The following is a 26,497-nucleotide window of genomic DNA, read 5'->3' as shown; positions in this document are numbered from 1 at the left end:
AGATAAATATAGCTTTTCTTGAAAGGCTCGCCGCCCTTTCAGATGAGGTCACGTATATTTAAGGGCTGTTTTAAACTCAGGCACTCCTGAAGCATCCAGTGACCACGGTCACCATTTTTTATATGAAGTGACACTGAGAAAAACACAACTGCCTGAATACTTTCGAGCCTTCTTATTTCAGCTACACTGGAAACATTCAGTTGCAGTCAACAGGAGCACAGATATTATTTCCCCATTGCATGTGAAAAGGCAGATTTTATTTCATATAAAAGAGACTTTAAAAAGCCATTTTTTAGAACAAGATATTATCAAATGACCAAAAAAAATCCAATCCTTTATCAGGAGATAAATAACCCCGCACCCCTTCTTATCTCTGGCATAAAAATCACGGCACTGTTGAATTAGGAATCCACCAGATCAATTTAACTAAGATTTTTTTCCTCAGTGAAGGAGTTCCAATACGTGATGGAACTCCATCAGCTATTGCAGCATATAGGGGCATATTTGGAGAATCAGCCCTTATGAAGCACAATTCTATTACAACTGTCAGCCGTATCACTGAACAGAACTCATTTTTAGTGTCCCAATGCTTTCACGATGGTGTATTTCATTAGACAGCATGTGAACATTCTACTCTGTCAAATCATTTTACAGACTTGCAGGTATTCCATCCCCATGCTATCACTATTTGTATTTCCTAAAGGCTATTAGCAGACCCAGGATACCAAAAATAAGTAAGTACTGATATGATTCATTGGCTTTAACAAATGAAATTGAGAAGCGTACCAGCTTTGGAGGACACACATAGAAGTTGTGTTGCAGAAGCTGTGATTTAAACATCGCCAAGAAACAGCACTCTGACTATGTTTAGCGTAAGAGGGAATGCACACAATTATACAGCCATTCTTCCTGCTCGTTCAGTGGCATCACATGCTGAGAAACCTGTACACAAGAGAGGAAATGTTGGTGAAATAGATGTTTATTGAAGGACTGTGCGTATATTACCTAAAATGCTATGCAAGAAGCCTTAAATATTTCAGTACATGTATGACAAACATTAAATGAAAAGCAATCAGCATCTATTATGACAGCAGAGAATTCACAAGGGTCACTGAGCCTATGGTTTATACTGAGTGAAGCAGAAGTTAAAATGAATAAAACACACTACAGGAGGAGGCTACAATTATCTGAGCTGTCACTAGCAATACTAACTGGGCCCCCACCCTGCCAGTGTCACTGGGCTGATCTGTTTCATAGAATCACAGCATGGCCTGGGTTGCAAAGGCCCACAGTGCTCATCCAGCTCCAACCCCCTGCTGTGTACAGGGTCACCAACCAGCAGCCCAGGCTGCCCAGAGCCACATCCAGCCTGGCCTTGAATGCCTGCAGGGATGGGGCGTCCACAGCCTCCTTGGGCAACCTGTGAACAGTGATCTGAATGCATGCAGCCTGGCAAGCTGTGAAATGTACAGTGTTTGCACACCACCTCTTGGAAACGAAGAGACCATACTTCAAAAACAGCTAACGTTAGATTTTTCTCCATAAATGAAGGAAGGAAAATATCACAATGTATTTTTCTCTGACTCACTCATGCCTGGCAAACAATATATAGATCTGATTAAAATGTGTTAAGTAAAAAAATAAAACCCCACAGAAATAGAGTATTAAGAACATTACTAAGCGTTACATGTTTTGAATGGAGAATTGAAAGAGGCGCTATCATCTAAAATCAGGAAGCGCGTGTATGACAAACTAAATGCAATATAATTTTATATCATTCTGCACTGGGAAACATGGCTACATCAAGCACATGTTCAGCTTTGAAATAGCAATAAAATAACATCTGATCTGTACTGGTGATGAAGACAGACTCCTTCACTATCCACATGCTTATTATCATGATAAAAGACTTGCAAAAGGAAACAGTACGGTTGTCAAATGATTTTCACTTTTTGCCTAGATTTTAGATAGCTAAGCAATAAATTCTTACCATCATAGATTTTGGTGCCACTTCCACAGCAAAAACAGCAAGGCCTCTATTACTTAGGCAGTTCCTGCTCTGCTCATTGTTGACGTGAACAATCACTTTGTTATCAGACTGCAAGTAAAAAAACATGCAGAAGTCCATTAGTCTTAATGGTAAAGCAGCTGCTCTTTATGTAAGAACTACACATTCCTCCTATTTCCTCAGCTATGCTATTTTTACTGGGTAGAAATACTTTAAGGATGCTGACGGCTGTTCTCTTTGAAGAATAAAACATTCAGATATACCTAAGCAACATCAGAGCCCAGATTCTTAGTTAGAAGTCACTTACAGCTCATGGAAAAAACTTCAGCACTTCTGAAGATGCAATCTCAGAACCAGTTAAACGAGACAACTGCTCGCTATAGAGCTTTACAGATGCTGAAAACATACATAGTTTCAAAAGGTGAATGGACAAATTCATGGCAAAGAAATACATGAAGGTTTTTCAAGAACAAAAGAGAATATTTCTGTCTCAAGCAGCCTCTGTGAGCTACAAAGGTGTGTGATCTGGAGATGTGTCACTGGATGTCTGCCCTGCTTTTGTACTTACGACATCCCCTACAGGACACTGCTGGAAGAAGGACACTGCCCTCGAAGAATCTTTATCTGATATTTTATAGCCATTCTGGATTTCAAAAATCCCATCTCCATAGCAAAAAGCAATTTCTTTAGGAGCTCACATGATATATTCTGAAATTATGATCAACTATGTGAGAATTTAAGTTAAATTCGGAAGTTAAATGTCCCATGTCAGGAGTAGGAGCACTTTCCACGTTTTGTTTTCTTTCATATATGACCAGAGTTCCTCACTTGGACTGCCACAAGTCACAGATCCAGCACACACAGCAGTTTGTAAGGGACACTCATCAAGAGGTGACTTGTCACAAACATCCTCTTGAGATAAGCAGCTCATCTTCATAGAGATTTTAAGAAACATTGGGCAGAATTCATTGAAGTATAATCACTCAACAGACACTCTCACTAAAGGTGTGCAAATGCTTTCAAGAAGGATCCAATATATAAAAGTGAAAGCTGAGGTACTGGAAAATCCTTTGACCACAAGTTTACCTCAAGCAGCATTCAGACTCAGGATCTAAGGGCATACTACTATACTGCCATTCTCTCAACAGAGAGCCCAGGAAATCTGATTCTTAGACAATGCTGTCCAACAATCCCTCTGTATTGAGAAGTGGAACAGAAACACAGTTAAGCAATCAGCCTTAGGCCATACAAGAAGCTCCTATCAGCTCTTTTTGCCAGTCCTTTCTAGACTATCTTTGGTGCACGCAGTATGAAGGATTTGTGGGGTGCAGGGTGTAAGTATGGTCATTCTTGGCTGCAGAAATGTGATAACGATCTAGTGTTAATCTCGTTATTATTGTGACCTCCCAGGTGTTCGGGCAGTTAGGTGAAATCCTCATTTCCATTTGGCAGTGCTCATTATATGTACAGGAAGATACTTAAAGCAATAGGAAGAAGGTAAGAGAAATTCACCGGGCAGAGAAGAGGGCATACCAGACCAAGTCTGCACTTCGGATGACAGGAAATGCCTCATTAACTATTTCTTTTGTCACACAAATGAGGAGACAACAGACTCGTTTCTACTTATTCTCTGAGAAGTCCGAGACTCTGTATGGGAGGCCTTCTCACCTTTGCAGCTCACATCCTGACTGTGGATGGTTACAAGACTGACATCTTTCTGTACCCACTGATAAAATGCATATGCAAAAGGAAAACAGAATCCCTCAAGAACCAGCATATTTCCTTAATTGAATTACAGAAATACCAAAGACAATTATTTCCACTGAAATCATCAGCACAATAACTGAAGATACAATCAGCTCGCTTGCACTGTGGGAAGCTTAGAAGAAGGCAGATGCATAAAATTGCCCTTTCATTACTTCTTTCCAGATATTTGCAATGCAAAGCCTCCAGCCAACAAATTCTCTAATGAGATTTTCAGGGAAGAGTAACTATTTGCTCAGTGCGGAGCAGCGCTACATAGGAAACCCAAATGGTATAAATGGCAATGCTCAGTGATTTTCACCAGCTAGCAGCCAGTTGCCTCAGTACAGATCTTGTCTCCTTCTCTGACATACCCCCAAACATATAAATAACTCCAGTATACCTACCCTAAAGGGCGAAGTGCATTTCTAAACCTGTGGCTCCAAAGAACCTCTGCATTCAGTCCTAATATTAGTCCACCAACCCACCCCCTTTTCCATGTTTGCCCATTTAAAAATACACTTCTTATTATGAACTTCTAAGACTTAAGTTTAGCATCTTACTGCACAGTATTTATGTACTTAAGGTTCCTATTATAAATGAAAGAGAATTAACAGAATATTCATCGAGACCTATGCAAGAAGGTTTAAAATCTGCATCTTACCAACAAGTTTTACCCGGATTTATGTTTGTTTGTGGTAAAGTAGATTGGTAAGACTAGTAAGAAAAGATAATTCCCAGAAATGAAGCATGGAAGGAAAAGAACAATAATAACAGTCATTAACACAAAGTATCTCACAGAAATATTGTGCCGTACCTTATTTTCAATAACAGAAGTGATTCGCATGCCAGTTCTATGGGTATAGACAATTATGTTTTCACAGCCATCCATTACTTTGGCATCTCCATTATTAACAACAGACTTGCAGATAGCCCTGTTGAGTTGCCAGCTGCCTGCCTCTAGATATATGGCTTTAATTCTGGGTTTGCATTTTTCTGCATAGATGTCAATGACAAAGGGGCATGCCTGCAATGGAGAAGAAGAGTTTTACCATCAATTTATCCTTGTTTTTTTTCCTTCAGATTTCCATCCATAGCTCCTGGGGATCTTCATATGTGCTCTGAAGTAAAATTATCCAAATGAAAGTACATCACTAGGTATTAAAAATTCAAAACCTGAGGGCTGCGGTGGTTTTATGAACAGAGTGAAAGACCAGGACAAAAGAGCGTTCTTCATCCCAGCTCCAGTACACTTGATAGGCAGTTTAGTGCTTTCCCCTCCCACATAACAAATCCATTCTTGGATAGCAAAATATACAGGTATAAATATGAAGTACTAACTTATATCAGTTTCTGAAATAAACCAATCTCCTTCACTTGTCGCCCTTCCCCTATTTGTGCCACTTTATACAGACTTTAATATCTGCATTAAGCACACTGATTTTACAATATCTCAGCTGAGAAAAGCACGTCTAACAACCAGGAGTTTACTCTTTTTTTAGACCACTAACACCTTGGTTTCTTTCACAAGGCTATGGGAACCCACTAGGATTTTTCAGCTCTGTCTTGAACTTGATAGGCTCAACGCTCCTGAAATATCACACTCTAAATCATTGAAAAACCAGGAAGTAAGGGGTTAAATTACAGACAGCTGTTAGTCCATATACCTTTTTAGATTAATAAATAATTATTCGGAAAGCTACATTTTCCTTTGAAAAGCAAGGACTATAGACATAAAGCCATAGCTAATAGAAGACACAACATACCCAAAAGAAACTTCTAACTTGATAAAACCTCCCCCAAAATCTTCTTTCCTAGAGGATAGCTCCCTCTTATGGGTTAAATGCAGAAAGACAGTTTTGTAGCTGCTATGTTAGGCCTATTTATAGGAAAGGGAGGAAGTGCTGCTCCTTCAGAAATCATCCATCATCTCAGGATTTTCAGTGAGAGCCAACCAAAGTTTCTCTGCCATCCTGGATTTTATGGGTTTGTATTTATGTTTCATACATATTTTTATATGGGGACTATAGAACCGTGTGCCCTAAGCTATTTTAACTAAAGCTAAGTAAATAATACAAGCAGACTAAAACAAATGAAAACAAATCAGCTTTCCTTGGGAAAAACCAACAAGATAAATTCTGAAATTATCTGCATATTTTATGTCTTTAATGATTTTTTCATTTCTCCCCCCCCCTTCATTCAAAATACTTTCTTCCTTCAGTAAGGACTATTAATGCCAATGCTGATATGGTTTTGAAAGAATCTATAAGCACATAATAAAATCAGAGAAATAACAGCTGGCCCTTTAAGCAAACTGTGCCACCCAAATCTCTTCCACTCAAATTTTATGTTGAACCCATTCAGGTACTGTTATGAAAGGCAACAGCCACATCTGAAAAACATTAGCTCTGAGTCACATTTGGGGTGGGGTTGAAGTTATCTTACCCTAGCCAATAACACACTCTAATACTGTATAAATCCATTCTCCTTACCTCATTCTCTATCTGACATTTGTGTTAGTTTTTAAGTTACTGTAAGCAGTAATCACTTGTTCGCATTGTAGTAACTTCTATATCATGACTGATGGCTTCTGCTGCGGCTTGGGTCAGGAAAGTGGCTAAGTTCTGAGTTATGTATGTTTGCTGGCAGGTCACAGTCTACTACCACCATTTTCTTAGCACTGCTTCTCAGCAAGGTGTGTGAATTTTTTTAAAGGATACAACCAAAGATTCCCACTGCTGCTATCCCACAGGCTAAAAGGCATAATCCTGTCTTACAACGATGGCAGGGTTATTCGAAGAAGCAGAACGCTATAGTGACTGAAAAATTATCAGGTAAATCCTGTATCAGCAGTGTTTGAGTTGGAACATTGATCTACAAAAGTCGCTTGGACAGAAACAGCACTGCAATTAACCACATGCAGCAAGTTGTATGTAAAGCAATTACTTTTGCTGTACAGCTATCATACCTCTGTCATTTCTAGTGCTTTATTGTAGCCCAGTGACAATAAAGTGACCCAAAGGTCACTAGGATCCCCTTCACGGTCATTGGCTTCCATGAGATTCAGATCCATAAATCCTTGTCTTGTTAGTTCATTCTTCTTCATATCAAAATTCTCTGTTTAAAAAGAAACATAAGGTAGCACTACAACATCTGCTCTCTCTGCAAACACCCTTTGTCCTTCCAAAGCCAAACTTGTACTGTTAATGCGATTTACAAGACAGAGCCATCTTGCAGCCTCAGGCTCTCTAAGTATGATTTGGGAATGAATGCCCTTGAGAAGATACCAGCCTTCTGCAGAGCTTTGCTGTGGATTTCAGATAATGACAAAAAAACAAAACTGCACCCTTTGTATAGCCTAAAAGAGGAGGAGAATTCCAAAGAGAAAGAATTCGTATTGATTTTTATTTTCTTTCCCTTTTGTTAGCAGTATCTGTTGCAGTTGAGATTTGCAGAATAGGCTATATTACGAACGGGAAATGAAAGTGTGATGGGGCCAGCATCCTTAGTGCATGAGGTCCCTGATGTAGAAGTGATTTACTTAGTTCTTAAAAAGCAATAAAATGCCAGTAATCCTAGCACCCCTCTTTTGATGGAATATGGTAGATTGACCAATCTAATGTCAGCAAACACATAATTGAAATGTCCTTGTGTCAGCGATTCTTAAAAATGGTTTTCTCATCTTCATAACAATGCTAAATCTTTACTATATATTATTAAAAAGGGATTACCAGTTTAATAAATCCATCTAAGGGCACAGATGCTATAATAAATGGCTGTAACTTTGGTGTCAAGATTTATAATATTCGTCTGAACCCTTCAACTGATTAACGACCAGGTAATACATTCACCATATTCTCTTCTTTCCTCTTTTAAACGTATCACACACACACTCCTCCTATTCACACCGAGACTTGTTCACAGATACATAACACTGACAGAGTCATAAAGTGAGGAATAACATGTAAAGGGATGAAAGAGACATTGATTTATAGGAAAGTATTTTTGTATGATCTTTCCATAATTTAGGAAAAAACTCCAATATAGCTGAGTGATTTGGGAAGAAACAGTTGGCAGGACTTGCCAGATCTTAAGTATTTTTTGGCCTAAATTAATCAAGGTGTCATAGCCTACAGAGGAGTTATATCTAACAGATGGCAAGGGCTGATATTTAATGGCATACCGTACTGGCATTTCAGATATGGGTTGCAGAAGAACTATTTTTTGTACAGAAACTTCTAGTTTACACACAACACCTTCTAAATTTCCATTTTGTCCATTAGCTTTAGTTAAGCTGCCAATGCTCTGAAACCATTGATTTAATGCACTGTCTTACTAGACCAGCATACAGCCACTGGTGGTCACATTTTTCTAGCCTTTTTATGAGGTAAATATGCACAGGGTTAAAGCAATGCCACAGAATTCCTTTTCTCTTCAAATTTGATGTTTGTGGCCCAATATTGCTCCTGCAAGCCGCAGGATGCCCGGTAGCACTGCTGACATGAATCTGCAGACAGAGAGTAAAGTACAGCTGAAAGAAACTTAACTATCTGTCAGCTTCCTCATCTGACTTACAGAGCCTCAAAATCTCACAGCTCTCATCTAGCACAATATGGACAAACTGACACACCATATATGAACCTTTAAAAGACAGATTTCTAATGAAAAAACTGCTTACATCCGAAGAAAATATATGGTTGCAACAGCTGTTTTCTAGTGTCTACTTTTCTAAGCAAGCATAATAAGCTCTAGATGCCCTTGTTTCAAAGCATCTTATACATGCTGATTAAATGCCCCCCTCAACACCTTATGAGCTATGGAAGCAGTATCAGCTTAAGTTGCAGAAAGGAGATTAAATCAATGAATATCTGTTATAGCCCAATTCACTACATGATCTGTGCTTAGAACACCCGTAGTTTTTGGCAGCTGTAGCATTTTTAACCTACAGAACTTCGCAATTAGCAATAGGAAGAATTTTCTTAACAGAAGGACAATGGCACACAAAGCAGAACAAAGCAAAACAAGGGATAGGAGATTGGAAAAGTGAAAAATAATATTGATATCTATGTGTGTTCTTGGTCCTTCTAAACTGTATACATAGTAGGGTGCTATAGACAACAGTTTGCAAGCAGATTTATTGTCCTAAGTAGTTGTATTTTGCACAGCAACAGACTTACCCTTACATACAGCCCACACTTCCTCATCACACGTTTCACCACTAGTTCTCAGTTCAAATAAATTGTATTCCTCCAAACTCAGAAGGCCATTTCCATCCAAATCAATTGTCTCAAATATATCCAATAAAGCTGCTCTAAAAGATGAAAAAAGCAGAACTGTTTCCAAGTACTTTCATTTTCTCTACTGTTTCAGTAACTACAAACACTGTTGGTATATATTAAAGATTTTACTTGAGAATATTCCATACAACAGTATTTTAGTAAAGAAAAGCCAGATGTTATTTGGAGTGCATATTTTTGTATTGGTTACCACATCTATCTGAGAAAAAGACTCACCGGAACTCTTTGGTAAGAGCCAGTTCACCATCTTCATCTCTATACACCAGTTTTGCTTCTCCAGTAATTTCTGTTTTTACCTTTTTCAGCCTACAGCCTGTTGTGAATGGGAATAGCCAGTAAACTCCTGATGGAAGCTCCCCTTTCCATCCAAACACCTACTCTTAAAGGAAGACAGACAAACCTGTAAGTTACTTTTCAAATGATACTTTCCTTTATTAGCAGTAATAATCATAGATAGTGGATTAATTACTTGAGAGTGCTAGTAATATGCTAGGTTCTTTCCTTAAAACAAATGCAAATATGGAAGAAGCCATGTGATACCTTTTTGAAGGCCCCCAAACCACTGCACTCCAAGTTAAAAAATTATTCAGGACCAGAGATGAGGGGAGAACAACTGGAAGTGTCTAATAGCAGACTCATCATCCTTCAGATTTTCAACTCTTTTCCAATCTTAAACTTTAATACAAAAGCAGCCTAAATCAGGCTAAAAAAACCACCCAGTTCCTCCTGTTGTATCAGGTTTGTTCAAACTAGCAACAAAAATTTCCTGTGTACAAATTCACAAGTGACAAGTTTTAAGAAGCAAACTGATTTCCCTGTTGTTTGGAAGGGGGGTGTCATTACATTGCCATCTCTCTTCCCTTCTTTCAGGTACAGTGCAAGAATATTCTGTGCACCATAACATTTAGGATCATATATACATCAAGAAGAAAGAAAATGAAATTGTAACAAATGCTATAATTCTGAACTCTGGGTTTGAGCATGAAGAAATTAAACTTAGTTTCCACAGAGTATCTATTGAGAGCCAGCAATCTGGGGATACCTGCCAACACGCTACTTGATAATATGGCCCTCTCAGGAACTTCGTGAAACTTCCAAACACGTGGCCTGCAATTCATCCCATGCAAAGGTCAGAACTAAGACAGTATTACATCACCTTGCATAAATTCTGTCCATTTCGAAAGGCAACACGCACAGAATAAATGCTGCTTCTCTCCTCTAGTTTGATCAGGCACAGTTCTGAACTCCTTGCAAACACACTGAAGCTCACCCATGTAGCAAAAACAGATACACATTAAAGATAAAAAAAACAATCTAGGAATTTAACAGAAATATCTAACCTCTTGGTTTTGTTGGTCAGTAAAGCACACAAGCTGTAGATTTTCTTGGGTTTCATTTTCCTTCAGAACATACAACACCGTATCCACTGCCAACCAAGGACAAGACCTTCCTAAAAAGAAAAAAATCCCCAGATTCTTAATGATTTCACAAAATTGTTTGTTCTTTGAATCCCAGGGTAAATAATTCCATTGCATTTATAGCACCGCGCTCTGATAATGTAAGATAAAAAGAAAACAATCCATTATATACTATCAGCATTTTCTTCCTATTTAGACAAATAAGAAAAAACTGTTTCAAGTAATGTAATTGTCTTACAAATAATGATTACTATTAATCATCCCAATATTAAAAACTTTGAGAGTTAAGGAAGATATCTGCATCGCTTTCTACAGTTAGTAGAACATTATTATTAATTGGTTTTCTTTATCCAAATATATTTGCAACTAAGGGCAATATCAAACTTACAATCTCTTCTGACATTCCATAAAATATTGTTAGACTCTTCTCAAGTGGAACCTTACATTACATGCAAAAGCTAGAGATACCAAGAGATGTATAACTCAGAAAGATAGGTACGTTTTAAGATTTGAACAGCAAGATCCTCACACATAGCATCATTGGTCAGGATGATTGCAATGAAAGTCTTAAATATGTTGAATAGATGCTACTAAAATCAATTTGACTTATTGCAGCTGCTCAGTCCTTGAGAGCAGTCAATGAATGGGCAAGTTAGTGTTCTTGAAGTTCAACAGAGTACAGCAAAAGAACACATGCAATGGAGAGACTCAGTTTTATGCAGTTATACTTAGGATACTAAGGACCAAGCAAGTTTGTAGGAAATTTGAAGGTATTTTGAACCTCACATAAAGGTAATTGTCACACTAAAAGAGAAATACTTCCCTTACATAACAGTATTAAGCTTCCCTCTTCACAACCAAATGCAAAGATATTTCTATACGTTGGACAATGATGTGCAAAGGAAGACTTTGTGCATAAACAGTTATTCTTTTAGTTACAAGGAAAGCCTGAATAATCTTGCAGCAGAATAACTCAAAGGCACAGTTTAAGAAGCTGACACATGAAAAAAAGAAAACAAGAGCCATAAGCAGAACACTGAGACATTCTCAAATCATTTCGCTTCAGATCACTTTCATTTACCATTAAAAGTCTGTTGATCAGATTCCCATTTCAGCCAGTTAGGAACTGGAGAATTACTACTTTCAGTTGATTAGTTGCAGTGAAGTTTCTTGCCAATCTCAATTACCAACCCATCTTATAATATTTAGTTAGAATTAAGTATATAAATAAGTTTAGCGTCTGGATTATCATCTAAGACATTGGCCAACTACAAAAAGAAAGGCATTGTACTTTGACGTTATTTTACTATCAATGCAGTGAAAACAGAAGGGGAAACTAAGGGGAAAAAACGGTATGACAAGTAAATTATTTTTTTTTTAATAGGACTTTGCCAACAGAGAAAAATATTGCAGTATTATGATATTTGCAAGATATCACTAAATACTGCAAGAGAAAAGAGGAAGATGTATCTATCAGTGGGGAAAAATATATTTTTTAGAAAAGAAAATTCTCTGAAGAGATACAAATATTTTTACCTTCTATCTGACGAAGGCGTAAAGGCTTGATAGTTATACACACTGTAGACCTTTGAGGTAAATGCAACCTGTACTTATGACTAACAATTTCACCATCTTCCTCTAGGTAGAAGCATCCTTTGGATTGTGCACATTGCCATTCCTGGAAATCAAGCAAACATGAAATGTTGCCTTAATCTTAATCTTTTATAGAAGCTCATTCTGTAAAATAGATGTATTTGATGACTTAAGGATTGCTGCATAAAAGATGTCCCAAGATGTAGCATCCATGCATTCCAAATGCATGTGCAACAAATGGATATCTCTGCTTAAAACTCAGCACAATTGAGATAACTTGCTAGTTTCCATAGTCTCTAAGCTTTATACCTCACAAAATGGTTTGAAAAAAAATAACATGAATCCAAACAGTTCAAAGTCAAAAAGCAAAGTGTACAATACAGTGGTCAGGCAGCCATCCAAATGTGCTCTAGCTGTTCAGAAAGATACTCCACCAGTTTCCATATATAAAAAGTATTCTAACACCTCTTATTTCCCCTTTCTCACTGCGGTAGCAGTCTTCAAACCATCAGCTCACAGTCCCAAGCAAGTAGCTTTGTCCTGCTTATCTTCCATATTCTTGGCTGTTCTTCCAGATGGATGTTTTTTACAGTTTAGCATTTGGACAGATATTGTTACAGCAAGAGAACACTACCCATGTAAGCAGGGAAAATACCTCAAGAAGTGCCATTCAGATTAAGATCTGAGAAACCATAAGCAAAAGTTTGACAATGCTTTGGGAATCAAGTACTACGCTGTTATTCTTGCAGTGAGCATAAGGTGGTGCTATATTCTCTAGTTTATCCTTGTCAGACCACAAACATGTACCTAAATGCAATGCAGCTAAAAGGCGATCCTTCCGCTCTGATTTTAATATGCAGCTTCAATGCAAAACAGGGGTTGTGAAATATAAAAGCACTAGGTTATCAAATAATAGCAGAAACAGTGGGAAATGCTTGTATTGGAAATGTTAGTGCTGCTGCCACTGCTGGTCACTGTCCAAACAATATATATACACAATTGCCATTACAATTTAAGTTACTATTGAATCTGTCCATGCACTGATGCACGACTACAAATAAAAAGCAGTGTTTGTGAAAGGAGTTTTTCCTGCAATTAAAGAACTTCAGTTCAATGCTTTGTCTTCTGCAAAACCTGATGCATAAGCCCAAAAATTCTTGCTAGTTCAATTCCATCAAGCTGCTTTGGTATACAGGTGGGGGTAAAAATCTCACAAGGACGGTCAAACGCTGGAACAGGAATCCTAGGGAGGTGGCTGATGCCCCATTCCTGTCAGCATTCAAGAGGCATTTAGGTGATACCCTCAACAACGTGCTTTAACTTTTGGTCAGCCCAGACGATTTTGGACTTGATAATCTTTAAGGTTCCACCCAGCAGAACTATTCTACTCCATCATTTGTTCAAGATCAAAGCTTTCCTCAGGCATTTCCTTTGCTGTGCAACCTGCATACAAGTTTTCCATTGACTTCAGCAGAGTGAATTAGAAGTTGAGACTTTTTAGCAGGGACAACAAAGCTACCCATGGCTGAGAGATTTTAGAACATAACACTGCTTTGTCTATTCTGTTGATTTTGGTTTATTTATTTTATTTTACTTGATTAATCCTGACAAGAAGACTACCTTGCAAAAATTTGCCATCTCCATCAGCTATGTATTATTTACATGTCAGCCAGCTACAAAAGAAGCCCAACAGGTTGGTTGTTTCGAATTCCACTCTATCCTTCTGTCAAAAATCAGCTTCATCCAGCTCCATGATGGCAATAATTTTTTATTGCCCCAAAAAGACAGGGTAACTGCAGACAAAATATATACATGTGTAATAATTTCTTAAACACATAGCAGCATATCATGTATGCTAAGAAAAAGGCAAGCCAAGTGCCTTGTAAAGTGGATACAATCTGCCTGGGAGGATGCTACACCTCCAGTCTCTTCTATTTTTTTCCCTGTTTATACATTTTTCCCCTTCATACAGTATTCTCAAGGTGCACATCTTCAATGCATCTTAGCAGATTCCACTTAATGCTTTGTATTTCCAGAGCTATTGTTATATGATACACAGAATAAATGTATTTTCTGCACTTAAGATAAATATGCTTTATTTTTGAGCACTATATTCCAATCCACAGCTCAGTGACTCGGTGTACATGTTCATTGACTTTGACAGATCTTGTATTGGGTCCTTAATAGTTAGGGCTAACAAATTTAGCTCATGCTTATTGACTGCTTTAATTTTTCTATGATGCTTATTGCTAGTATTCAATATCTGCAGCTCCTTTTTTTTCCAGTCAGCTCTTACAAAGAAAGAGGGATCCAATGTTAGGAAACCACACAATGGTTTCATACACTACACATCATGTTTGAACAAGGTGAAATTGCAGGTTAAATTGCATGGAGGTCCAGATACCAAAACAGACTGCAAAAAATTCCTTGGAGGTTGTGTTTTTAAATTTTAATATAGAACAAATGTCACTGTATAGCAATGTCAAAGATATAAAGGACTTCAGAGTTCAATAACAAATACAGAGTTGTTATTTGAAACAAAAATGTAACTCATGAGAACAATCAGTTCAGTTTTCTAGCAGCAGTTAGACTATGTGGCCATAACCATTTTTTTTCCTTTTACACAGAGGTCTCGAGGTGCACATTTTAATGTATCCTAGCAGTTTTTAGTTAATGTTTTATATTTCTACAGCTATTATTTTCTGTTGAAAGAAAACTAGTAAAGGTTCAGTCTAGAAAGGGAAAACAAAGGAAAAAGATCAATATTAACACTCTACAAATATTGACTTAGCAAAGTGACTTTGTTGTCTTTCTCCCACAGGAATTTATATTGAATGAGTGATTTATTTGAAAGAAAATACTGATAGAACATATTAATCTAACTAAAAATCAATATTTTCAGCCTACAGTATATATTTACAAATTAATGTCCAACAAACAGAATGTGCTCAGAGATCCGTTATTTATTTCCAATTACCTTTCAAATAAAGGTTTATGATGCACAATCTTTCAGACTACTTAAGCATTTAAAGTTCTCACCAACCTCATAAATTATGCAACTTTAAATTTCTCAAAAAGTCATTAAACGTTTTCTCCAACAGTGGTTTCATTTCTAAAAAAACACACTTTGTTCTATTAAACCTTCACACCTGAAAAATTATTTTCAATAACTGGATGTCAGCAAAACCAACAGTATATGAAAATGTTAATAAGTATCAGGAGACCTTCTGGTAGTTTATAGCTGCCCTTGACAAACTGTAAATAAAACATAAGCTAAAAATCAGAGAAGAACACTTCCTAATTTAAAATGCAGTAACGTATCTGTCTAGAGGAAAACAGCATAATTCCAACAGACTAGCTTACATGATACCTTCATTGTGCTCGGCTCAATTAGGTTTGTGCTTCTGTTGCTACTGGCACACACGCTGATAGTGGAAGAACTGGATGCTTTGCAGCTTTGAGCTGGTCTTGAAGGAGTTCTGCTATCACCTATAAACACAGATATATAGATACAACGACATTATTTATCCTACTTGTAGTGATACCTCTCCTAAAGTCTTTAAGGATGCACAAAGATTAACAATGGATAACAAGATCCTCTATCTGATAAGCTGACTTCACTTAAAATAATTTTACACCATCAGTCATTGGCCAAATATCTTTACTTTCCTGACTGTGCATCCCAGGTGAACAGGCATACAGATGGCAGAACCTTGGACTCTAAATCTGCCTGAAGGAGAAGAAATTGTTACCACGGGATTCAACTTCCCTTGGAATCACTGTAAATCTGCCCTAAGTGGAGAAGTTTAACCTGCTTCTAATCCACAGCTGCCCAAGAAAATTACTTGCAGGCTTTTACTTCCTGATTCCTTACCTTAGAGCAACACTGCTAGTACAGTTGTTGCTTTAGCTATGTACATTCAGCCCTCATGGTTGTTTTGTCAGCTTTGCTTTTCTTCAGTATTTCTTAGAACAGGAGTAACTTAAACAGTACACATTTCATACATAAATAAAAATATTTCATATATGGTACCTCTGGAATCCATTCGATTGCAGACTTCCTCCTGTTTGGGAAGGTTTTTAAGTACCTTTGCAACTTCAAGCATAACCTATAGAAGTTTAATGTTCTTCCTGAAAAGTGGCCTCAACAATTGAAACACGCTGCTTATTGATAGATGCTTAAGGTTTAATCTCTGATGTAGGAAGGAAATAATTAATTTGCTGTTGCAATATCTTTTTACCTTTTCTATCTTCTCTCTGGACTGTGAGAACCATGTGAGAGTAAACCAAATCCACCTTTAAGAATTTAACAGCTTCAGATAACAGATTTAGCCCAAGCCCATTTAAACATGGGTCAGATATTCTACTGAGACACTTAAGCAATTGTCACAGTGGAAATGAATAAACATTACAGCCTCGCATATTTGAGAAAAATTAAGCAGTGCTCAATTGCTTGTTAACTTGGAACACAATCTCTAAAAAAAATTAAAGCTCCCAATGTGAAACCAAATACCTTTGGTTGGTGCTGCTTTGTGGTCAGACTTCCTCAAGGTTTTCAGTGATGGTTTTGACACTGGCAGTGTAATCCCTTCAGGGGAAGTTTCAGCTTCGCTTCCAAACTGCCGATGCTTCAATCGATTATCAGCCTCCAGTCTGTCTAGTGCAGCCCTGCAGCACTGCTCATTCGTTGTCACGTATAAGTCACAAAACTTGAGACAAAGGAAAGTAATGTAGTAAGCAAAACATTCTTTCTCACAATTTTAAAAAAATTAAAAGCATAACATTGGTAACCAAAGTAGAGATGTAATGCATTTTTTCTTACTATACTCACAATACTAATTTTAATTTCTCTAAATCATAGTGTCTGCTAAGGGAGACAGTAAAACAGAGCTGTGATTCAACAAGGAAGTGGAAACATGGAATGAAAATACTTCAGCCCAAGAACTTTTCAAGCCAGGAGATGGTTTATATTTCTTTTGAGACATTTGAAGAGTGTTATTTTTATGTCTGATTTTAATAGGGACCTGGTTTTCCTCTTTGAAATGATACTTGTGTGCAAATCTTTGTGGGCTGTTTATTCAGTTCAAAGCTTAGTCATTACCTACAGATGTTGTCAGAATACCTGATAAGATGCTGCATCTTCCAAATTAGGTGCTCAAGATACAAAATAATGTCCCCCACATAAATAATTATGAAGTGTCAGACACAGCAGCTCTCACAGGTTAAGTTTGCTGTCAATTGTCATCTTTATCCTGCCATTCCTTTCACTCTTATCCTCACATATGTTGTTGGCTTTATGCTTACTATTATGCTGTGCCTATTACGTTAGGTTCACTTGCAGCAAAGATAACAGCAAGGGCAGTATACTGTGAGATAAAATGGGGGAAACAGAAACATGTAGCAGAATACATACCATGTTTCAGAATGTAGGCAGCTGGTGGGCCGAGGTAAGGTCATCAATGGACCAACACAGAAACAGTATCTAGCGCATCTAGTAACACCATCATTGCCATAGCCAAGAACATGTTTGCCTTACCTTCCTGTAGTCAAGTTTGCCATTGCAGTTAAAATCAGGTAGTTTAGTTAATGCACTCACTTCATCCAAAGTCATTTTTTCACCTTCCTGCAATGAAAAGCCAACATAATTTTAGTTCCTAACCAAGAATACTGACCACTTTCATCACATGTTTGTTCAGTCAGGACCAAAATCTAATGTGAACTTCATTGTTGGTAAACACATGATGAGGATAAATGGTCCTGGTACCACATTGCTACAAATCAAATCCTGATCCTCCCCACTTTCAGCAGCTCCAATTCCTACTGCAGGCGTGTCCAGTAAGTTCTTCAGCCTGGGTTTGTATAAAGCAATGCACTGACTTTACGTAACTTTTCAGGATGTACAGATATTTGTGGCACAACTACAGGAGCACTCAACAGCTGTTACTTATGTTTCCTACTATATGAAGAATGTTTTCTTGCCATTGCAAGCACATTTTTTTGTTCATATTTAGTGAGGATTGAATGTTCTGCCACCATGACGGAAGTTAACAAATAATAATTGTTAATCAGGTCAACCACAACAAATACATCGTATGAATTATTTCTTCCTTCTTTTCCAATCTACTCTTCCCTACATCTTCTTAAACTCATGTTATACTCACTCCTGAGCAACAACAAAATAAAAACGATCAACAGGAATCAGTTATTGTTTCGATCAGGAATACATGCTTACATGATCAGAATACTTATACTGTCTAATTTCCAAAACATCTACTAAAGGCTATGAATGGGTAATTAAGTTCCTACCAATACTTACTGTTGTCAGAAGTTTATAAAGTTCATCATGTAAAATATAACCAGTGTTATCTATGTCTATTTTCCCAAATGCTTCAAGCAATTCAGCTTTTGTGGCTGGCGTTTCTTCTTTCAAGATAGTACAAAAATCATCAAAATTCAGCGTGGTTGTTTGTGAAGTCCAGTATTTATTAACTGTCTTCTGAGATGGGTTTCTTCCAGCCTGTTGAAGTACTGAACAATAAAACAAAACATTAAGTCCATTTTCCAACTGCCAGTAAAGGAGTTGTCTCAAAACATCCTTTAACCACTTCCTACGTTCTGAATTTTTTATACATCTATTTTTAAGTCTCATCAATTTAAGGGAAAACCAGCTGTAAAAGACAGTTTTGTTTATAGTCTCAATCCTGCATTCTGCTGATAGAGGCTGACTGTGACCTTCCCCAGCCTTGAATTCTGTGGTTTGTACCAGACAGGTCAGAGCAGCCTGAAGGGCAGATAAAGGCTCATGAAAGGAGCAGCTGCAGTTTCTAGGCCTGCATTCTAGACCATCACTCACAAACCATGATCCAGCACAGAGATGATATGTGCCACATTGTTAAGAAGCCAGAGAGCAGTATTCTTATAACAGGGAAAAAAAAAAAAAAAAAAAAAAAAAAAAAAAAAAAAAAAAAAAAAAAAAAAAAGTTTTGTTGGTTGATTTTTTTGCTAAAGGCTTTGACCTGCAGCTTTCACTTACTGCTTACTCATTGCTACTCTTCTATTGAGGTCAATGGGATGATTTCCTTAAATGAAATCAGTAGAGTCAAAACCTCAATGAAGCAAAATGCCCATGAGTTCAAAGACAGCCCCCTTAAGTGACAAGTGTGAAATTCAGTCCATTGTCTGTATCCTCTGCCTCAATATCAAGAACCTATTATCTTGTGAAAGCTTGCAGAGTGAAACCTGTTTCTACTGAGTTTTCCTGTTCACTTTGCTAAGAATGAAGTTCTCATGGATTTATCTTAAACAGCCTTTTAACTCACATCTCTATGTTTGAACTTATCAATTCATATCATGCAACATGAATTTTAAATGTAAAGGGAAAATGACACAGCTCCTGCGTTTGGCATTCTTCAGAATGAACTAGCTGGATCTAGCCTGCCTCCCAAAAACCCTTCCTGAAAACAGTCTCTCTCTGGTTTCCAGCGTGGAGCAGGTATGACATCAGACTACACTCAATTGTAGCCTACATGAAACTAGAGAGATGCTCTTAAACCTTCCCATATGATAGAGTTTTTTAGGAAAACACAGAAGAGCCTTCATTTAGCAAGGCTGGCAGTCTGGCTTTCAGCCAGCTGACTGATGACCAAGTCTGTACCAGCTGAGAACAGCTCAGCAGCATCTGTGCAATGAGGTGGTGACATTGCTACAATGTTTAACAGGCAACAGTGTCACCATAAAAAAAACAAACAAACAAACAAAAGAAGACACATTTGTTGCTAATCTCAGGCTGAATGCCAAGGACTAAACAAAGGTTTCTGCCCTGACCCCTCTACAAGCAGCCAGAAGAACACAGCAAAGTTTGCATCTTTAGCCATGCTAGAGTGGGGCACGCAGCAATTGTTGAAGGATTTCAGTACCAAGGTCAGACAAGGAAAGTGGTTACTCCCTCTGTGCATTTGGTTCCATGGGTAGCAGAGCTTCCTGGAAGGTCAGTGCAGTGCAGCGTTAACTTATATTTAACTGAGTGTCCTTCAGATATACAGCAACACTACATTCTTATATAACCTGAGATAGCTATGCTTGCTACTTACTACACCTCTCAAGTTTGTATTTCTTTATCCTTCCTTGCAGGACAAACGAATTAACGCTGCAATATGCAATACTGTATACATATATATACAGTATATATACATATAACACAGTATGAAAAGTAACATTTTGCAGGGCCAATCTCTATGTGACTATTGCCGATTAGATTGCTATTCAAACATCACATAGCCACAGCTGCTTCAAAAGGAGCATGCTCACTTGATAAATGCCACAATTGATTTAAACTGCAACATAAGACTACAGTAGTCTCACATTATAAAAGAAGCAGGTTCTTACATCTCTGAAGTGAGTGGGAGCTTGATCTACTCGCTGCCCTTCCTGAGCTGACCTTGAAACCGAAATGCCCGAGCACCTGGTAAGCACACAGCAGCAGGGTATGGATACAGATGAAAGCCAAACCACATATAAAAGAGATGACATTTGTTCACACTGCTCCTATTTTAAAATCCAGATCATCCCAAACTATCATTAGGATGTTATAAAAGTACTTTTATTACAGCCTAGAAAGCCCAGATAATGCTAAGTCGTATGCTGAAAGAGTGTGTTTGCTAATGCATAGAATTTCATGTATCAACATAAGGAAAGAAGCTACCAAAATAATAATAATAATCAGTGCATCAGAGACGTACACAGAGCTTTAGTGCTGATGGTTTTAGATGCGGATACCTACTGCACTTTAGGCATGGACAGTGAAGCAATTAGTGAAAAATGTTTCCTCTCACATACAGAAAAAAAACCCATGGTCACTACAGTTATGACCTAACTAAATGATTTGATAATACAGCATGGTTTTTTAGTTGCAGAATCACTAAGGTTGGAAAAGACCACTGAGATCATCTAGTCCAACCACCAACACATCACCACCATGCCCACTTTGTTACAGAGACCAAAACTCTGCTGCTCAGTTCCAGACTTGCCCTGGTATATTCTGGAGTCAAAGTCTACTGGGTATCAAGCACATGTTAAGGCCAGTTGAGGGCACCGTGTCACCATCCTTAAGCCTTATTTTTTCCTTTAGTTGTTGCTTGTAGTTTTGTTTTTTTTTTTTTTCATTACAAACAACTGTGACACCACAACACACGTAGCATTGGCTGGCACCATAATCTATTAGGAGAGCTTTGGAAAACAACCTGTAATATCAACAGTCCCAAGTGTATTATGAGCTGTATCTTGAAACCCATAACATCAAAACAAAAAGCATGACTTTCTAAATTACACATCTGGGTTCTTTTCATCTAACTGAAGGTTTATGTTCTCATGCTTTCTTTGTCAACAGTGTGAACTGGAAATATTTCTAACCAATAGAGCCTGCTGTGATTTTCACATAAGCACAAAACTCCAGGTAGAAAATAGGGAACCCAAGAAGTGTGTTTCAGTCCTAACACAATCCAAAGCTACTGCAGACAAACACAAATAGTCCTTCTCATGATATGAGAAAAGTAAACCAAGAAAAACAAATAGTAAGATCCAGCCCACAACACTACAAATCCAACAGATGGCACAGCTGATATGATGTTTGCATGAGAAATTTTATATGAGAAACCAAAATCTATTCCACAGCTGAAACATTATTACTGAGTCGTATTTTACTTATCCCTTATCTTACTCTGTCACTAAGATGATTTCCGATAAACAGCTTTCATTTCTCAGGTAAGGTTATGTAATTATGCTTAATGATTCCATGCAAGGAGTATGGAAATGCCACTGATTTTCAAAACAAATCTGGTAGTTTCCACAGTTTTCATTATTTACTATCACCTTTATTCAGCACAACTGAAGCATTCAGACCCTGTGATAGTGCTGACAGCAATATTACTTGTACATAAATACTACATATATACATATATATATATATAGTCTATAGAAACAGATTAATTAAGTAACAATCTTAATGGAAGTAAGAATCCTTAGAAAACATCAGTGGCTGAAATAGTCCATTTATAAATTTGGTATCAGAAAGGTGGCATTTTCACATATTACTCAGATAAAGTAGATCAGAACTGATGTGTGAGACTATTGATAATACTGACAAAACATGAGTCTGCAAAGCTCTGTGCCAATTACTGCCAGTTATGGCGAATTTCTGTGATTACAGTGGCAACTGTCTGCTAGAAATGAACTGATTTCAGCTCATTGAGCCATTTGGCAGGGATAGGAAACAATGTATAGCAGAAATGTCACAAACAAAGAGCAGCACCTCTCCTTACCTCCTGTAAGTAACAATGCTTCCATCAAGCTTGGTGGTGTTCAACAACTCACTTATGAACCCTTGTAAGCTGTCAGCTAGTATTGACTTCTGCCCATACATACTGGTGATTTAGAGATGAAAAGCTCTGTATACTACTACAGTTCCATGAGCCATCCAGCAACAAAGATTAAAGATTTGAAGCAAATGAAAAGCATTGAGGAATGGTGGGTTCTATATACTTTGAAAAATCACTGAGGTATATTTTACAATGGGTAAATAACGGATAACTCCAAAGATACAGCAACCAGAGCTTGAAATGTGAACCCCAGCTAAAACTATTGCAAATTCCTTACAGGAGGTACTGATGCTATGCACTGCGATACTCTCTCTACTGCATTACTAGCTGCTATTAGAAAATTATCCACTGCAATCAGCACACACAACAGTTAGAGAGGAAAAAAACAATCAAATAATTACCCAAAGTGAGTTGTTCTTTGGATTTAATATTTTCTAAGCTGCTTTTTAAAACAGCCAGATAAGCTGCCCGACAGTTCTTGTAAAAGATGGCTTCTTCTGTATGCTGAGACTTCTTTGCTTGAGAGCTTTCTGAGCGTGTGCCTTTCTGATCAGCGAGGGATGCGTTCCTCCCAGGGCTGCTGGCCATTCTGTGAACAATGTAATTGCAGTTACAACTTGGCACATCTTTGCCTGTTTAATAATAACTCTTCTTTGTCCTCTGAAACACAAACCATCACAATTTATTCTACAACCTCAGACTGTATGCTGCCCAGCATCTAACCCTGGGGTAAGAATATTAATCTACCTTTGCAGGAAAGTATCACAAGGTCTGCAAAAGAAAAACAGCTCGAGCTACTGAGCTACTTGTTATTCACAACTTGTTCTCTCCTGATAGTAAAAGGTTTCATTTTATTGTATTGTATTTTCATTGCAGACATTTGACATAACAATTACGTGGTCATGTTATTTGAAAGGCCATTCTGTGATTCTACGATAAACACCACATAACATTCAGTGTTTAAAAATCTGATGCTGCTGTTAAGTTGATTACATACTTTTCTTTGCACCAACCCATATGGGTTGGGCTTTTGCTTTCCGTTTTTACAGTTCGAATTCCATAAGAAGAATGGCCAGTAGAAAAGCTGGTCGAGATTTCAAGCTTATGAAGTTAAAGACACTTAATTCTGCTTTTAAGACTTATTCATGGCAATGATATTTAGGTAAGTCTGAAAGTAAGCATGTGCAAAACTTAGGACTTTTATAGAATCCTAGAATGGCCTGGGTTGCAAAGGACCACAGCGACCATGTAGCTCCAAATCCCTGCTAAGTGTAGGGCTGCCAACCAGCAGCCCAGGCTGCCCAGAGCCACATCCAGCCTGGCCTTGAATGCCTGCAGGGATGGGGCATCCACAGCCTCCTTGGGCAACCTGTTCCAGTGTGTCACCACCCTCTGGGTGAACAACTTCCCCCTAATATCTAATCTAAACCTTCCCTGTCTCAGTTGAAAACTATTCCCTCTTGTCCTATCATTTTTTTTAAGAACTAATATAACTGTATGCTGGATATTTACTAATAGAACTGTAAATATTTTTTGAAAAAAAAATCACTGATCATTAAGTGCATTTTTTTTAATGAATTAAAGCAATTTCAAGCAGTAAGTACTGCTGTTTGCTCACAAATGGCCAGCAAACTCCAACAGCAGCTTTCTGCTCCTGCCTGAGGTGATTACAGCTTGTAGAAGGCCGTCACAGAGGGACACTCCATCACAGGGCGCTGTTGGTCTAACAGCCTCTCTGATTATTTTACCCAGTGTTGACTTCAGAAAATATCTTCCAGCAGAACAAATTGAACATCTCAAGTCCAGCAACAACAGCATCGCAAGGTCCCCTTCAGGACTCATTGGATTCTGATTCCGGAGGCCTAAATCACTCACACCTTTCAGTTATACAGGTCTTTTACTCTTGGGAAAGAAAGATAATAATCGCTTAGCATGGATGAAGTGCCCTATCTGTAACACACAGCCCGCCTGCCTGACACGTTAATATTGCACTGGTATTAGAAGGACCCCACAGGGAACGGCGGTACAGCCTGGTTCCTACAAACGGGCGTCTCTGTAATTAAGCACCAGCCTTACACACACACACATACACAGCGTTACACACACAACGAAAGACACACAACGAAGGAGGTGAAAGTCGAGGAGGAGCTCCGCGAACAACCAGCGCCTGTGAGGGCCAGCAGGGCTCCACGCGGCCCGGCCGCACTCGGACCTTCCGCCCGCATCCCACCGCCTCCCCCCGCTTCTTCAGCCCTATTTACAGCCCTCCCTCACAGCGCAGCCATTCAGCCCCAACTCTCCCACAGAACGGAACCCACCTGCTAAGCCGAAACGTCCCCGCGGCCGCAGGGCAGAGCAGCTCCGGCCCCTCCCCTCACACGGAGCCCGAACCCCCGGGCCTGAGGGACGCGACTCCGGGGCTCCACCGCTCCGCCCCCTCAGCGCCGTTTCCAGCCGGCGGCTTTAGGCCGCTGCACGGCGCTGGGCGGGGACGCGAGGCGGCGGGAGCCGTTCGAAGTGCCGCCATGCTGTAGGTAGCGTTGCGGGGCGGGCGGGCTGCGGGCGCCATTGCAGCCCCTGAGGGCGGCCGTTGGCGGGGGGCGCCCTGAGGAGAAAGGCGGGCGGGGGGCAGCCGATGTGAGGGAAGGGCGGGCTCGGCTCTTGGTTCCGTCTTGAGGAGGGCACGGGAGGAAACTAACCGGAACGGCCTCAGAGCGGGCTGCGGTGTGCCATAGGGATCCATAACGAAAGATACTTGGCACTATGGAATCGTCTGAGTTAAAACGGACCCTTAAAGGCCATTTGGGCCTATTCCCCGCAATGAACAGGCTCACCCACAGCTCCATGGGTGCTCAGAGCCCCACCCCTGACCTTGGGTGTCTGCAGGACCCCATCTCCGGGCAGCCTGTAAATAATACAGCATTTGTATAGTACATCTGTATGCAACTGCTACCATTGCGATCTTTCGTAAATGAATTACGATGGGAAAAGTTGGGTGTACGTGGAGTTAAAAACTGATTTCCTATACTGTTTCCTTACAGCAAGCTAAATTGCATTGCTACACTTTCTGTCAACCAGTTCCTTGGTTAAGTGGTTACACCAAAACAGTACAGAAGTGATTAAAAATCACTGAATGTTAGTGAGAAACTGCAGATATGCCTAAGAAAGGCGGATTAGCAATACACCATAGCAGGAATACATAGTGCTTTAACCTGATCAGCGAGCAAAATGCTCCTTGCGAGCTATAAAGATATGCCATCATATTTCCTGCACTATGAAGAGTAAAATAAATCCCGTTAGGTAAATTTGAACCAATCTGAGGTATTGCAATCATATATGCAGTATCTGTCTGCCTCCTGCTCTTGTTCAAACTCTGACATTGGATTCTCATCCACAGCCATGGCACAGCTTTTCCAGACATATAAAAACAGATAAACCAAACTAAACTTGGCTGAGTTTTATTTCAGTGATCCCAGCCAAGGAGTCCGTGTAGTTTAAGCAAAAATTGTAACTTGTTCTGAGTGAACAGCAGATGCCAAGAGCTCTTCAACTTTTCCCATCATAGAATCAGGGAGACAGTCACTAAAAAGAGGCCCACAAGCAGATCAGGCTGCTGAGTAGGATAGAATCTGACCTTGGGACAAGCAGGGCTGATCTCCTGAAGCCAAAACTGTATCCATACAGCTCCTTCCAGCAAAGAAGTGCTTGTCTGGATTGGGGCTGCTTCTTCAGCATCACGACTTTGGGTGTTTGCAGGGTTTTGCAAGCCAGCAGAATGCAATTGGGGCTGTCTTCAACTCTATTGCTGTACACAATATTTGACAGACTTTAAATAACATAGGCTCTACCAGTCCACACCTTTCTCCCTAAGAAATTTTCCAATTCATAATTTAGCATGATTTGCACATAGTTTCTCATCTGTTTTCTTCCTGCAGCTATGTTGAGTCTAGCTTCTCCTTTGCTTTGGCTTCCAGCTCTATTGGAAGTCTGTCATAAAAACTTCCATCATAACATGCCTTTGCATAACATGCAAATGCATCGATCCCTAGAGCTGCCTTTCAGAGT

The 26,497-nt window shown here is 38.9% G+C and overlaps 2 protein-coding genes across 2 annotated transcripts in view; one reads left to right on the top strand and one right to left on the bottom strand.

The window, feature by feature from the left end:
• Positions 1-237: 237 nt before the first annotated feature.
• EFCAB7 (EF-hand calcium binding domain 7) lies at positions 238-24,872 on the bottom strand. Its single transcript, XM_072343181.1, has 14 exons — positions 24,751-24,872; positions 22,834-23,021; positions 18,376-18,587; positions 17,596-17,682; positions 16,573-16,768; positions 15,430-15,548; positions 12,003-12,144; positions 10,389-10,498; positions 9,265-9,422; positions 8,929-9,062; positions 6,720-6,868; positions 4,569-4,778; positions 1,991-2,098; positions 238-942 (listed from the first exon to the last, which is right to left on the bottom strand). The coding sequence occupies exons 2-14, from the start codon at positions 23,018-23,020 to the stop codon at positions 868-870; spliced, it is 1,887 nt and encodes a 628-aa protein (XP_072199282.1). The 5' UTR covers position 23,021; positions 24,751-24,872; the 3' UTR covers positions 238-867.
• The window catches only part of ITGB3BP (integrin subunit beta 3 binding protein), a 23,223-nt gene continuing 21,557 nt past the window's right edge, over positions 24,832-26,497 (top strand). The window contains exon 1 of the mRNA XM_072343183.1: positions 24,832-24,962. Within this exon, the coding sequence (XP_072199284.1) occupies positions 24,958-24,962 (5 nt within the window). The 5' untranslated portion in view covers positions 24,832-24,957. The remainder of the gene's footprint in view (positions 24,963-26,497) is intronic.

The sequence above is a fragment of the Excalfactoria chinensis genome, chromosome 8, assembly GCF_039878825.1.
Source record: "Excalfactoria chinensis isolate bCotChi1 chromosome 8, bCotChi1.hap2, whole genome shotgun sequence".
Taxonomy (NCBI): domain Eukaryota; kingdom Metazoa; phylum Chordata; class Aves; order Galliformes; family Phasianidae; genus Excalfactoria; species Excalfactoria chinensis.
The sequence above is the reverse complement of the archived record's forward strand: the minus strand, read 5'-3'. Positions and strand labels throughout refer to the sequence as shown.